Source organism: Salvelinus namaycush, chromosome 10 (assembly GCF_016432855.1).
Source record: "Salvelinus namaycush isolate Seneca chromosome 10, SaNama_1.0, whole genome shotgun sequence".
Taxonomy (NCBI): Eukaryota; Metazoa; Chordata; class Actinopteri; order Salmoniformes; family Salmonidae; genus Salvelinus; species Salvelinus namaycush.
In genome coordinates, this window is record NC_052316.1 from 14,178,758 (window position 1) to 14,195,153 (window position 16,396).

Below are 16,396 nucleotides of genomic sequence, written 5' to 3' on the forward strand. Positions count from 1 at the left end.
TTACCACTGTAAAACATATTTAACACTGCATTTTAAACAGATATGAGAATGGTTGAATTATTTAGAGCCCCCTTAAAGTTAGACTTTTGTTGCATTTAGGGGAGCTAACATCTTAATCAGGGGAGCTGAATTTATAGTCCCGTGCCCCTTAAAACATTCAACCTCCAGCTGCGTCCCCCCTCTAGCACCAGGGTCAGCACACTCTCAAATGTTGTTTTTTTGCCATCATTGTAAGCCTGCCACATACACACACTATACGATACATTTATTAAACATAAGAATGAGTGTGAGTTTTTGTCACAACCCGGCTAGTGGGAAGTGACAAAGAGCTCTGATAGGACCAGGGCACAAATAATAATATAATAATCAATAATTTTGCTCTTTATTTAACCATCTTACATATAAAACCTTATTTGTTAATCGAAAATTGTGAATAACTCCCCACAGGGTAATGAGAAGGGTGTGCTTGAAAGGATGCACATAACTCTGCAATGTTGGATCGTATTGGAGAGTCTCAGTCTTAAATCATATTCCACACACAGTCTGTGCCTGTATTTAGTTTTCATGCTAGTGAGGGCCGAGAATCCACTCTCAGAAATGTATGGGGTTGCAAAGGGCATCAGTGTCTTAACAGCGCGATTTGCCAGGGCAGAATACTCTGAGCGCAGTCCAATCCAGAAATCTGGCGGTGGCTTCTGATTAAATTACATTTTCACAGAACCGCTTGCTGCAATTTCGATGAGGCGCTCTTGTTCAGATATCGGTAAGTGGACTGGAGGCAGGGCATGAAAGTGATAACGAATCCAGTTGTTTGTGTCATCCGTTTCTGGAAAGTACCTGCGTAATTGCGCACCCAACTCACTCAGGTGCTTCGCTATATCACATTTGACATTGTCCCTAAGCTTGAGTTCATTTGCACACAAACAAATCACACAATGATGGAAAGACCTGTGTGTTGTCCTTGTTAATGCAGACAGAGAAGAGCTCCAACTTCTTAATCATAGCCTCAATTTTGTCCCCCACATTGAATATAGTTGCGGAGAGTCCCTGTAATCCTAGATTCAGATCATTCAGGCGAGGAAAAACATCACCCAGATAGGGGTGATGTCATCATGCAAGCGGTCAGACAAGTGAAAATGATGGTCAGTAAAGACAACTTTAAGCTGGTTTCTCTTTCTTTTTTTTTTTAAACGTGTCAATACTTTGCCCCTTGATAACCAGCGCACTTCTGTATGTTGTAAAAGCATTACATGGTCGCTGCACATATCATTGCAAAGTGCAGAAAATACACGTGAGTTCAGGGGCCTTGTTTTAACAAAGTTAACCATTTTCACTGTAGTGTCCAAAACGTCTTTCAAGCTGTCAGGCATTCCCTTGGCAGCAAGAGCCTCTCAGTGGATGCTGCAGTGTACCCAAGTGGCGTCGGGAGCAACTGCTTGCACTCCCGTTACCACTCCACTATGTCTCCCTGTCATGGCTTTTGCGCCATCAGTACAGATACCAACATGAGCAGCAGGTACATTTGGTTACATACGGACCGTTAGTGGTATTCCCGCAAGAGAGTAATGGTTAATGTGATTGGATGTTAATTATTTGACTAGGCTACCTGTATTTGACATTGTGTTATGATTTCACTGAACACTCGATGGTTTAATTAGATTTTTGGCAGTGGAACGAGGCTACTCAGGTGAGAGAAAAAAAAACTCACCCAAATGTATAGCCCCATTGGAAAATATAAATGGACTTATTTTTTTACAAAAATAAAATAAAACAGTTTAATAAAACAATAACATGCCCCTGACGGCACTGCGCGTACCCCTGGTTTGTGAATACCTGTTCTAGGGTTAGAATAATATCTAAGGAATTCAAGAACACAATATGTAGCTCAGGGCAGTAAAAAATCCAAGAATACCAAAATATATAATGTTTTCACTTTATTAAAGTATCATATTCTGTCTTCATAGAGTGCACTGCATTTCAGTTCAGAAAAATAAATGCGCTCATCAGCTGGCATGGAGACCAATTTGATCAGTCTGTCCAAAGCCACTCACATAAAATCACACCGCTTCATCTAGAAAAACAGCGACATCTATGGAAATCTGCCCAAATATATTACAGCTTAATATACAAATATATACAGGTACATTCAATAAATAGAATATTAAACATTCTTGGGATGTTTATGGTTATTATGTAGGGCTGCCCACCCATGTTGGCAAAGTCTCACATATATGTTATACATTTAGTGTAGCATTTTGTTTGACCTTTTTAAAGAAAATGGAATGTTTTAGAGGGCATGCTTGACCAATAGGGTTAAGGTAATTGTTTCCACATAATTTTTGACCTATAAAGGAAGTAAAAGTACTAAGGCCATACTAACTTCTCCTTGTGACCTCTATTCTTCAGAAGTCCAGTGACCAATTAAAGAATGATCTGAACATAATCCATTTCAACTAGTTGATGAACGATCAAATTGACTGGACTAACGCCCTTAAAGTGACCAGTGCCAAACACAATAACCAAATGCACACAAAGAACAAGCAGGGAATTCATCTACAATGATAACGAATATATATAATAGTGATTGAAAAGCTATTTACACGGGTCACTGCAATATTCAATTCAGTAGAAAATGTCACCATCTTTGGTCCCTGTGATGGTGGCAATTAGTGGTTTAGGCATGACATTAGTGACATGATTATTATAGTGTGCACACTGAATGTGGCAAAAATAAGTGGAAGCTATGTCAATCTCTTTGAATCTGAAGTTTGAATCGGAACTACCTAGTATGGCGTTAGAAATTAATTTATTTTATTTAGTAGGTATACATAAACACAGTTGAGATGAAGGATTAAAAAGATAATGTAGCAACGTTAGACCAAGTGAAAAACATAAAAAAAGCAATTGTAACACTCCCCATGACGACGGTTAATAGAAGAAAAAGCAGGTAAGCTGACTCCCAGCTCAGTGGGATGACGTGATTCCGGGTGGAGATGAGATGACACGGGTTGGGAGGCAGAACATACAGTACAAGTCAGAGACTTACATCCCCTATCTTCTCTCCAGCGTATTCTCCCAGGCTCCATCCAGCTGTGGCTGTGTGGTTCAGTGCGCACTTCGATTCAAGCGTTGCTTCATGCAATGTTATTCTTGAAGTGGCTTCCCTGCATCTTGAGTCTGTGCATCCTGAAGATAAATCAAAATCAAAAGAAGAACATGAGGAAATACGTTTTGAATCCCATCTTTGGTTATGATTGATTTTTCTATATTCAAATGACCAAGTTTCACAAACTTTTCTTACTTTTTCTCTTTCCGGCTCATGTTGTCCTCTTTTGATTTGACAAAGACTACGTCGTCTTTTCCTCTGATGAGGTAGGCAAACTCTCCATCTTTAGCGCTGAAGATGACCCTGGATTCAGACAGTAAAGACTATCAATAAAGCCTTCTTGACGCCTTTAACATATAACTCCAAAGACTGGCAATGTGAAAGGCGATGTGCTGTGTCAAAGGTATTCAAATACTGTCCACAGTACTGTTGGGTTTTGATTGATTAATGTAATTAATTGGAGCGAAACCAGCAATGCTGCTGACCTTAAGGTCTGTGAATTTGAATACCCCTTCTACATATAGATATACAGCTCATCATTACTATCATGACTTACCTGGATTGAGTCTCCCCGGCCTTGACACGTATTTTGCGGATGTGGAAGTTTTTGTTGCCCCAAATGTCAGACCAGCTGAAATAGGCATCTTTCTCCCAGCGCAGCTTGACCATAAGCAGCTCCCCGACGTCCACGTCGGTGGTCAGCAGGAATGACACAGTGCTGTTGGTGTTCAGGAAGGGCCTGAGGGGTCACACACAGGTCAAAGGTGAGTGGATCAGTTCATCTTCTGTACTGTATATAGTACCCAGCTGAGGTGGGGTGGTGAGGTGACATTTCCAGGGTTCATTATGCGCTACAATGTCAGTGTTTTATATTCGTAAGTCTGGACTTGTTTAGATATTATATCAAGCATTTCTGGACAACTAAGTATTGCACAAAATGTTTTTGTATTTCCTATAATTTCCTTATTTGATTATTTTCTTTAATATCAAACCATACGTACATGATGTAAGGTATGTCAGTCTTCTCATCATGGGTTCCGTACAGAGAGATTTTCATGGGCTGCTCAGTGTAGGCCAGTTTCTCACTGCTGAAGAAATGCACCTTCACTTGGTAATGGAAAACTGTGGAAAGAATGACAGAGACCTTCATTTAGAACCATGCCACATACAGACGAGCGTCACAGAGAAGGTTTTGCCCTCTGAACCCCTGAGTATGTTTTCTTCTTACGGAAACACCTGCAGTCTGCCCAGTTAAGACACATTCTCCGACAGTTTGAAGTGTTTGTGGCATGTGGCCATAATCCAATCACTGATGCCCACAGTTTGAGCTAAAGATCCTCGCTCACACACTATTGTAGTATCTCAGTGCTTAAGACCTGTCTTTACATAACCATATTATTGATCCACTTACTGCCTTTGTGTGAATAAGGGAAATAAAATGCAGTGTTAAGCTTCAGATTAAATTGTCCAACCTTCCACTCCTTCCACTGTAAAACCAAGTGTTTAGGATCTGAACGCATAACTTAACACTTTTCTGTAACACTTTTTAAATGCGTCAAGGCATTTAGAATTTCAAATGAAAATGTGTCACAGTGTTTAGATTGTAAACACCAGAACATGTTTATTCGCTGTAACACTTTTAACAAACATGAACATGTTTATTCAGCACAAGGTTTTTAGGTTTTGAACACTAAACACTGGGGGTGTTGTTTTAACACTGTAGGGTGTAAAGCCGTATTTGCATATTCCCCAGCATGCCTTTCGCGTGATTATGAGGGATACCCACCCATGTCTGTGTTTGTAAAAGAGACATTGTTGTTGCATTCAATAACTTCTATTCCTGAAGCCTTCATCAAGTGACTACCTAAGTGAATGCGTTTCAATTAAAATTAAACCCTTTATGATCACATATTACACACTTCATAAGGCCTTTAGTTATGGCCTACATTGTGGTCTGAAAATCCTGGCTCATCAGATCTGCAAGTCACAATAGGATGGTTTATGACGTGATTAGCAATTCCTATCAGATTCCAGCCAGAGGGAGGATATCTAAGAAATTAGAATATTTTATCACCCACAACCTGCACTCAGAATGTCTGCTATGGTGAAGACCTCAACAACCAAGACTACCTAAACCATCTAAACTAGAACAACCGTCTCAGTAACGGGTTCCTTGGTTGTGAATGTCCAACCCCTACAGATTGGATTAGTTTAGAAACATTTAAGTTATTTATATTTGTATACTATGAGCTCAATAAATCAATGTGCATGAGGAAACAAAGATTTTAAAACAAACTATTCTAAAAATCAACCTGCACCAAAGCATGCTGGGAAATATGATGAGGCCCCTCCCACATATTTTTCACTCTGAGAGTGTTAACAGAAATGGACTCAAGACAGTTGAGTAACAACAACGTCACGCAATTGAAAATAAATGTCATGTTCAGTTGTGCTGAAATGTAAGTAAGGTGACAGACATTCCTAACACTGATCTGAATAAAAGGAATGGAAAGTCACATACATTTTTGAATGACTAAATGCACTCTAAACATGACGATGGGAAAGTAAACACTAGTGTTAAAAATCTGAACACTTAGGAGATATAGGTGTTCTCTTGGTTAGAAACTGACTGGAAAAGCTGAATATCTTGTTTAATCTTGCATTCTAAACACCGGTGTTTAAGATGAGAACCCTTATTGGCTAATCTAAATGCCTAATGTTTAAGTTTTAAACACTGACGTTTAGGTTATAAACGTGTCACATGCTTCATGGTTTTACAGTGTACTACAGAGATGTTATTGTGTGCCTAAATTCAAAGCCAGTGCCAGAAGCATTTCCAATTGGTGTGGAAAGTTTCCTCTAACTTTCCATCGTAAGAGTTCACGTGCAGTGGTTTCCAGTTACCAAACCACAGCCACTACTGAAATACTAATAGTCTCACTCTCATGTGACCTTCATGGCTTGCGCCATGAACCTTGTTTTATTCCCCCTGCTTGTTTTTGTTTGTCCCTGACGCCACTACCTTATCAGATATGTCAGACTGTGCCAATCCTAGAGTAGTGGGGTGAGGAGGGAGGAAAATGGACGCAGGCTGGGCGGATGTTATAGAATCTTTTATGGATAGTGGGTCAGGTGACTGATAAGGGAAGGACTTGTATAGACTACAGTAGTTGTTTTCTCAGGGTGGTACAGTATCAATATGGTATGTACACAGTTGGGGCCCGTTGTACTAATGTAACATGCACAGGATGGTAAAGAGACTCAGTGTTCAGGATCCGCCCCTTTTTTCAATTTTCGTTTAAAATGACATACCCAAATCTAACTGCCTGTAGCTCAAGCCCTGAAGCAAGGATATGCATATTCTTGGTACCATTTGAAAGGAAACACTTTGAAGTTTGTGGAAATGTGAAAGGAATGTAGGAGAATATAACTCAATAGCTCTGGTAAAAGATAATACAAAGAAAAAGCCAACCGTTCTTTTGTATTTTTTTGTACCATCATTTTTTAAATGCAAGAGAAAGCCCATAATGTATTATTCCAGCCCAGGTGCAATTTAGATTTTGGCCAATAGATGGCAGCAGCGTATGTGCAAAGTTTTAGACTGATCCAATGAACCATTGCATTTCACTCTCCTCAAACAATAGCATGGTATTCTTTCACTGTCGTAGCTTCTGTAAATTGGACAGTGCAGTTAGATTAAAAATATTTTAAGCTTTCTGCCAATATCAGATATGTTTATGTCCTGGGAAATGTTCTTGTTACTTACAACCTCATGCTAATCACATTAGCCTACGTTAGCTCAACCGTCCTGTGGAGGGACACCAATCCCAAAGAAGTTAAAGTTCTCAAGGCCAGCTTGAGCCAGCTCCTAGCCACCACTATAATAACTACATTCAGCCATCCGCACCGATACATTGAGGATTTGGCAATTAATGTACGTCAGGTAACTCTTAACTAAATCTATTTTAGTGCCAGGAAATTAGCCTCCTGTTGTGAAAAAGAGTGTTGCTTTGTGCATGCATGCATTCTTGTCTCAAAACAATTCCTCTCTCATCCTTACGTTTGAAGGGCATCATCTCGCGGGTCTTGAGGTACATCTTGGTGCTCCGGGGCAGGCGGACCTTGTTGACGCCGTAGCCCACCTTGTTGCAGCGGTTCTTGCGGCAGTTGAGACACATGCCCTTCATGAAGGCCTCCTTGGAGCTGCAGCGGTAGGCCATGGTCTGATGCTCTGCTGCGTTCACCAGCGAGTCGATAAACAGGTGGATGGAGCGCTCATGGGAACACTTCACAAGCTGGTCCATATCTGCATAGGACAGGCGTAAAACAAGACCATTAGGACCATGAAGTCTGAATCACTGGCTGATTCTCTAATATACACCAGACTAACAATGTGACTGTGTCTGTGAAATGTGCTTATTCTGGCTTATGACGTATGGCTTTCAGTGTTATGGTTAGAAAACTGAGGCCTTTGAAAATGGCACTTTTAATGGAGTCAAAGTACTTGTTGCAGCTGTTTAAACTTCAAGAAACACTCCTCTTGAAGATTTACTACAGTATAATAACAGACTTTGATGTTACACTATGGTCTACTATATATATGTCAGACAGCAGAAATATGGAGAAGCTAGAATAGTAGAAGGCATTCTACAGTACAGTGTCCAGTTCCAGTACGTACTACGGATGCCGGTGGTGGCGATCATCATCATGGTGTTCTGCAGGTCACAGCCTGGCTGGAAGGTTCCTCCGTTGGGGTAGATGTCCACGTGGCCCACGGGTCTCTGGATGCCGATGCTGCGGTCTGGGGAGCCCCGGGTGTTGGTGTGCAGGACGTCCACGAAGAGAGCATCGTCAGGGGACAGGGTGCTCTGGGCGTCAGCAAACTCAAAGGTCGGGCCGGCCGGGTCCAAACCTGGGAGCCAGATGGAGGGAGAGAGAGGGAGAGAGAGAGAGAGATAGAGAGAGAGAGAGATAGAGAGAGAGAGGTAGAAGTAGAGACAGAGAGGGAGAGGGAGGGAGAGAGAGAGAGAGAGAGAGAGGTAGAAGTAGAGACAGAGAGGGAGAGAGAGAGGGGTAGAAGCAGAGAGAGAGGGAGAGAGGGAGAGAGAGAGAGGTAGAAGCAGAGACAGAGAGAGAAAGAGAGAGAGAGAAAGAGAGAGAGAGAGAGAGAGAGAGAGAGAGAGGGGTAGAAGCAGAGAGAGAGAGAGAGAGAGAGAGTGAGAGGGGTAGAAGCAAGAGAGAGAGGGGAGAGAGAGAGAGAAGGGGGAGGATAAGAGAGAGGGGTAGAAGCCCACAATGTGCTTTAGTGATGATTTGATTATGGTTTTCAATGGCCTCGAGATGTAATAGTTGGGTAAACTTTATAGAGACAAATGGGAGGACTACTGAGGCTAAATGCATTGAGATAGAACTTGCACATGTAGGCCTATGCATCTACATCGCGACAGACTGATAGATAAACATTAAAACCTCTTCAGCAGAGAAGGGCTGTCTGCTCACCTGTGATCCTGCTGACTTTGTGGTTGGTGAGGAGACCAGCGATGCCGGCTACATGAGCACCCAGACTGTATCCCAGCAGATGTATCTTCTCCCAGGGGTAGTCTAGTGTTTTCTGACAACGGGGGAAAACAGACAAGGTTTTATTTCTATTTTCCAGTCTTGTGACTGTGTAAAGTATTGGCTGTAAAACTTGTTATGCCATCCTAACACCCTCTCAAGTATATTCTGTTCTGTCAGTTATACTGTACGCTTACACATGTAATCATTTCAGGTAGTTTATCATACCAATGTCTCCTAGCCCTATTTTCTAGCAGAGGATATGCTTCACTAGCTCCACCTGCTGTTTCTATCAATAATGAGCTGTGTAATGAGTGGTTGATGTGGATCAACAACATGACTGTAATAAGCTTTTAGGTGTAGTAAATCAGCCAGGAGTAAAATACAACCACAGCATTGACTTCGAAATGAATGTATCATCACCAGTCACATATTGCTTATTTCAAATACGTTTCTGCATTGTCAACATGAAAGTCTGTTCTTGTGTGAACCATGTATTCTATTATGTTTCGGCGGTGCTGAATTTTTTTTTTGCCCATGCGACAAACGGCTGTATCTGTCCGTTAATACAGGACTAGTAAAGGCCCAGTGCACTACTTTTGTAAAAAAAAAAAATATATATATATATTAATATTTGTTTTAATTATGATTTTTCAGGGGGTGCTGTAGCACCCTCAGCACCCCTACTTCCTGTGGCTATGTTCCTATCTACCCAGTGTCCTTGAGATCACCCACCTGCAGCCAATTAACAAACTTGGCCACGTCTTTGCCCACCAGCTTGGTGTTGGCAGCGGAGGTGAGGTAGTGCTGCTGCGCCCGTGTCAGCCAGTCCACCACAATCACGTTGGCCTTGGGCTCCCTCTTGTACAGCGCTGTCACCAGCTTAGGGACCCAGCTCTCAAACAGCCCCGTAACCTGGACAAACACATTTTCGGGGTCAGTGGCTGGCCTGACTCACTGTGACCCTAGCCCTCATTGTTTACTCACAGCACTGATTGAAGACTAGCCAAGTGTCAGCACTTTTACACATGAATGAGCACTACAACATTATGCCTAGGGACAGCGTGGGGCTTCTCATCATACATCTACTTATCAATGCTGAATTTATTTTTTGAATCAACATTGTTGAGTTATGTCCCTAATTATGCCCAACAAGCCTCATTGAAATGATGATCAACAACTTCTGCTTTTGCGGTAATCATAATAGTGTCAAAGCTTTACCGTCCATCCATGAATGACCACGAACGTCTTATACCCAGGGTCGAATTCACACTTTGGGATGGTTAAGGGCTGGCCGGGAACGATGTAGCACAAGTCATCATCCGGTATCTCAGCAGTTCTCAGGGAGAACTTGGATACAATGTCTGTGTAGTCCTCAAGCCATTCAGTAGAGTTGCTGTTACCTGCACAGACACAGTGATGATGTTAAACTGGCTTCATCAGTCATGTTGTCACTCACCTACTAGTGCATGATCCTTCATGTAAGCACTTTGAACAGTTATCATGGCATACAGGTTACCATTATGCACAATGCAGGGGAGTCAAGAGTCTATAGGAATCTGCCTTATTCATTACACTATTGTTTACATTTTTAACCAGATACATATTAAAACCGAGTCCAGATGTCCTATTATTTATGACTTTTTCATTATCATGATTGTACAAGGAGGTCACTAGCATTTCAAACACTTTACCATAACCAAAATGTAACTTCTTATTTGCATGACAAATAAAATCCAGCATCTAAAATTTGTTTACAAAGAAACCAATTGCAGTATTTTTCATTACATCTTTCAAGTGGTGGCAATTCAGCTTTTTTAAAAATCTTTAAACACTATCTATTTTGGAAGAAAGTCATTACAAAGACACAATCTGCAGAATCTATCAGTTTATCAATTGGTGTAATTTAATCCAATTACCAGCATGACAAAAAAGATATCGATAGTTTTACCGGTCCAATGTCGCCCCCTTTTGCATCTTTTGAAATTCTACCAAACAAACATTGTAGTAATAACACTATAAGCCTTTTGAAATTAAGTTATTAAGTTAGTTTATATCACAAACATACACAAATAGGCCACATTAAATATCGAATATAATGTCAATAATAATGATAATATATGTTATTATGCATTATGCAAATACGTGTAAAACAACGGGGAAATTGTTATTATACATCAATTAAAAATAGAACAAATATCACATTTTCGTTTTCAAAATATTATTTTAAGTGCACTTGAACATGGAAATAATGTCGTGTACTTAAAATGCATAATTTGCATTCTGTTGATCAGATTCATTATATATTTTTTGCAATGGTTGAAAAGATTATTCATGAGAGAGGTGCGCACCCTGACAAAATGCACTAGAGTGGGGTACGTCTGACTGAACTGAGGTTACTCTCGGTCACTTGGAGGAGGCTGCATCAATTTTACTGCCCCCGGTTGGCTCTAGTGTTTATTTTATGGGAGAAAATCAACATTGAGTAAATAATGTGTTTATTTAACCTATCTATAACAAAGCCAAAGTCAGCTCTACAAACAGCTAGGATGAATATCCCTTACTTACCAAAAAGTGTTTGTTCTGGTGTACTTGAAAAAGATACACAGATATTTGCCAGAATTATCCAAACGGTGACCAAAAACGTATTTTCTTTTCCCATATTATTGTTGATCCAGAGGTTTCTCCGTCAAGTCCCGAATGAAAATGTCCTTGTATGTTGGTTTAGGAGTAGTAGATCCAATTGTATAGGTCAGTAGGACCACTGCTCTGGTCTAAAAGTAAATCTGATTTGTGATTAGAGTGAAGTTTCTGTTGAAGTCTGCCACAGTTGCCGCTCCAGGTCGTCTTTATGAGTGGCTCATTTGAATAAACAAACTCCATTGGTCGGAAGTGAGTGGGCTGGGCTTGAACTGGTTCCAACGCAAAATTGCTCCAAAATCATTCACAACTCTCTCTGCCCCTTCACCGCTGTGTTTCACATATCCCTTCACCGCTGTCCTTCACATATCCCTTCACCGCTGTGCTTCACATATAGACATGTTATACGATTATCTGTTTTAGCTTTCCTTTATAGTGATACCTTATATGTTTATTCAATTCAGAATATCTTGTCTTGGTAAAAATATTTGAGATGTTCACCAAACGGTTTACTTGCTATTTAAAGTTTAAATGCTATAGCCAAATGTTTTATTTTATTTTTATTCAAGTTATATTCTCGTTTAAAAAAAGTTGTATTCGAAATGGGCTTCTATGTAGGTGTTTGAGTTATGCAGTCTGTACAAACCTCATGCTCCACTTTTGGCTCTTCTGTGATTTACCATGCTGTATAACTGGAGCGTTTAATAAGACATGCGGCTTGATAAATGTAATTCCAAAACCAGTGTTAAGTAACAATACACATGTTCTATATTTAGGAATCTTAATATAGGCCTATGTCTATCCAAATATATGTCCATAAAGCGAAACGTGAACGTTTTTGCGTCATATTCTGCTAAATGCATGGCCACTATTGGTGCTGAACTATCCAGAACTATCCTACAGGCTACTAATATTTATTCAATAAAATATGTCGATTTAATTTTGAATCTACTTGCGTAATGTCAAATGTGTGGTATTTTACACGTTTAACTCCGTTCTGAAATATATTGTACGCTAATAAACTCGAAAACATGTTGAATTTACATTCCTGGAAATAAAACAATGTACAGAATTGATCAGATTTTGCGTCAGACTCGATGTGTGGCATAATAGACTACTACTTCAGCCAACCCCAGGGAAAACAATAGCCTACACTCTTGGCACTTCCCTATACTGAGAACATCGTGGTGGACACTCATGAGGGAGAGGCGCAATGGGTGTGTTGAGTAAGCCCCTTCTCTCATAGCTCGATCTTTGCTGAACAATTACTTTCAGCTGAATTTGGAAATGACTGAGCTCGATTGACTCACAAATTATTGTTCTCTGTTGAAATTCAGAAGGACATATTTTAATGCATTATGTTAACATGTGCAGTACTGAACTGCACAAACAGTCTCTTGGCATACTCAAATAAATGAATAATTTAATGGGACTATGAAAACCAGATGTTTAAAACACAATTCATATAGTATGTTGGCAGCTAAACCGTTTTAAGGTTCTGGTAACTTTAATCTCTCTTGCAAATAGTGCAAAATATTTTTTTTAAATTGAAATTACACTGGTGGAGAGGGAGTGGTGTGGGTGTGAAATTAGTGTGACCATATGACTGGTTTTATGGACAGTGAGTATAACACTGACTCATGTCTTGACAGAGAGGGATGCATTCCAATATCTTAGTCTAAGACATGGGCTTGTTTTCCCCTCCACATTTGTCTTCTACATCAGGCAAAACATATAGTACCCTGAAGGTCAACATGACATAGCTTGATGAGACAGCAATAACATGTAGTGTTTGATTGAGGATAGAATATCATTGGTCTATAAGCATGATGCATATCCACATTTCTGACTAACTCCTGTGATGTATCTTTAGTAAATAGCCTGTCCTCCGACTATAGAACATTCCAAACATATATCTCACACTGCAGTAATATTGTTTCACTAAATCTCATCATCTGTAGAAACAAACTCTCTAAAATAAGCAGAAACCGAGGTCAGGGGAGCATGTAACAACTTAGTGTTATTTGTTAGGGAGGCCTTGTTCTTTGCCCTCGCTAAGAAATTACCCACAGATGCATCTGAGTTGACGTTTAAAAGGTTCTGTGTATCTAATGTGTACAGTAACTTATGCAGGTCACCGTAAACCTGAGATTTGTGGAGAAATTACAACTCTGTATCTTTTCCGAGTGCAGATACAGCATTGTTGGCCAAATAAAAACTACAGATAATCTAAAAAATTTTGGTAATCATTCAACTAAGCTTTCCCATTTCAAATATAGCATTTTGTTTTTTAATGTTTTCCAGTGATGTGCATAAAACTAAAGGAATTGATGCTTAGCAAGACCAAAGTGACCAACCCAGTATTTAAGATGGTAATGACACCTAACCTTGGTCTGTGATATCTAACCCACTGAAGACACATTCTAATTAAGAAGAAAGATGCCTATTGGCTGCGCTCCCACTGCATCTCCCTTATCTCAGACAGACTATCCAATGAGGTTGACATATTTGGCCCAAGGGGGAACCATTATGGTATAAGAAATGTAAGCCTGACTCTGCAATCCACAATACACACCTGTGGGCTTTCCTGACAACACTGAGGAAAAGTCTACTTGAATCTTCAATTGGTATGGTTTATTAATCAACAGAACCACAGACCCACGTTTCCCAACAACCACTTCAGAGAGGAGATCTAAAGAACGGTAGTCACACCATGCGGAGACAGCTGGACATGCAGAGGATGACAGAGACAGAGACACAGAGAGAAAGACAGCGAGACATCAGACAGGCAGACGGACGGACATAGCTTTCAAAAAGACAGACATAGTTATCTTTACATGCATGAAAACAGCATACAACAAACATGATCATTCACCAAATGATGCACCGTGACATTATTGCCATATTGCAAACTCCAGTCCTAAAACCTGCAGCTCTGTCTAGGAGGTCAATGAGCCCTGTGAGCATGAATTACAAACGTTTACATGAGTAATAAATATACTGAACAAAAATATAAATGCAACATGCAACAATTTCAACGATTTTACTGAGTTACAGTTCGTATAAGGAAATCAGTAAATTGAAATAAATTCATTAGGCCCTAATTATAGATTTCACATGACAGGGCAGGGTGCAGACATGGGTGGGGCTGGGAGGGCATAGGCCTACCCACTGGGGAGCCAGGCCCAGCAAATCAGAATTAGTAATAATAAACAAAAGGGCTTTATTACAGACAGAAATACTCCTCAGTTTCATCAGCTGTCTGGGTGGCTGGTCTCAGACGATCCCGCAGGTGAAGAAGCCGGATGTGGAGGTCCTTTTCTTGTCCCCAGCACAAGGTGCACCTGTGTAATGATCATGCTGTTTAATCAGCTTCCTGATATGCCGCACCTGTTAGGTGGCTGGATTATTTTGGCAAAGGAGAAATGCTCACTAACAGGGATGTAAACAAATTTGTGCACACAATTTGAGAGAAATACGCTTTATGTGCAAATGGAAAATTTCGGGGATCTTTTATTTCAGTTCACACCTTACATGTTGCATTTATATTTTTGCTCAGTAAACTTAATTATAAACATGCATATGTAGTAAATACTACTCCAGCTGGTCTCCTCACTCTCTCTGCATCACACAAACTCACACAGGTCCTCCAGCTGGTCTCTTCACTCTCTCTGCATCACACAAACTCACACAGGTCCTCCAGCTGAGTCTGCAGTCAGTCCATTGTTTATAAGAACTCTTCAACCCTCTTCAAAAGGGCCCATATCTGCATCAAACAACCACACTGCCAAGGTCCCCAGTGTTCTCACTCCAAACCCCCATTTGATTACTCACAGAGTGGAAACGCTGTGGGAAAACTGTAAACAAGCATAAACTTAACTTATATATGTTTCAGGAGGAAGCCAGCGGTGAATCCATGTGTACAGTGCTGTATGTCTGCAGGACTTTGGCTTGTGGTGTCCTCATTCAGGGGAGTGTGAGTTCTTTGCTTTAGCTGTAGGCCAAGCTGGACGTCCATGCCCTTTGGTCTTGCGGTGTGTAATGAGTATATTGTCTGTGTATACTGTCTGTGACTGCGGTGGATTCAGCACTTTTTCACTATAATCCACCAAAAGTGTTTTGCTTGTGACATACCAAGTCAACACAAAACAAATGTTTCTAGATAGGATCCTGTCTTCAGTTGCAATCCTCCAGTGGGTCTCAGCTCATCATTTGGGAAATACTATATCTTAAAACCTCTTCTCCTCTCCTCCCCTCATCTAATCCTCCTCTCCTCTTTTGCTCAGCTGGGAGACTGTTCCCAGAGGCCGTTGGTAATGCTGTCTACAGCTGTGCCTTTTCCAACACCGCCTACAGTAAACTTGCCACCTCAGCCTAGCCCCAATCCTATATCTCCAACTATATCAAGGACCCCTGCTGGCCTGTCCTAGCACGCACATGTTGACCCTCTGCCCTGGACCTTGTGCTTGGGGAGGGAGGGAGGGAGGGAGGGAGGGAGGGAGGGAGGGAGGGAGGGAGGGAGGGAGGGAGGGAGGGAGGGAGGGAGGAGAGCAACTCTCCTAGAAACTGTGGAATTTATTGTTGATTGAAAAAGGTTACATAGCACTGTTGTTTTGCATACCAAGTTCTTTATCTGAAAGGGGGTTTGTTGTATTTCCAGTCCTTCCCCCTATCGTCATGTCCTAGACACAACTAGAGAAGACCAAGGTGCTGCTAAAGGCCTCGAGGCCAGCTCAGCTGAGCTGAAATGTAAAACACACACATTTAGCCATTAAAACAACCCACATGGCTTATTTCAGTGGGACATTTAAGAGCTAAAGAAAGCAAAAATTTGTGACAACATACAAGATGTTGTCTCCATATTTGGAAGTCCCATTAAATAATTCACTATGAGAGGCGGTGGATGTTTGGGGCAGTAAATTGGAAAGAATGAACCCAGAAGGGTTGAGTTTTACGACTTTCCTCATTACGGTAAAAAGCCCAGAGTCAAAAAGTAATGGAGAAACACTGGAGAGAGAAAGAAAGAAAGAAACCCTCTCCTGCTTCATCCCTCCATCCTGACGTGACATGAAGGAAGTGGCCTTGTTCTGTCCT

General features: G+C 40.9%; 1 protein-coding gene across 1 annotated transcript; it reads right to left on the reverse strand.

Annotated features, from left to right (window-relative positions):
* Positions 1–1,919: 1,919 nt before the first annotated feature.
* On the reverse strand, positions 1,920–11,499 carry LOC120054727 (lipoprotein lipase-like). The gene is made up of 10 exons (XM_039002279.1): positions 11,231–11,499; positions 9,884–10,065; positions 9,398–9,577; positions 8,606–8,717; positions 7,785–8,018; positions 7,167–7,412; positions 4,108–4,228; positions 3,663–3,845; positions 3,302–3,409; positions 1,920–3,186 (listed from the first exon to the last, which is right to left on the reverse strand). Exons 1-10 carry the CDS (start codon positions 11,322–11,324, stop codon positions 3,135–3,137), a joined length of 1,512 nt encoding a protein of 503 aa, XP_038858207.1. The 5' UTR covers positions 11,325–11,499; the 3' UTR covers positions 1,920–3,134.
* Positions 11,500–16,396: the final 4,897 nt, after the last annotated feature.

Bases quoted from the DNA above. Each gene is read 5' to 3' on its own strand.
- LOC120054727 (XM_039002279.1), bottom strand. From the start codon at position 11,324: ATGGGAAAAGAAAATACGTTTTTGGTCACCGTTTGGATAATTCTGGCA. The intron at 8,718-9,397 runs GTGGGTGATCTC...CCCCGTTGTCAG, and splicing joins AGTTTGTTAATTGGCTGCAG to AAAACACTAGACTACCCCTG. The intron at 3,187-3,301 runs GTAAGAAAAGTT...ATTTATCTTCAG, and splicing joins ATGAGCCGGAAAGAGAAAAA to GATGCACAGACTCAAGATGC.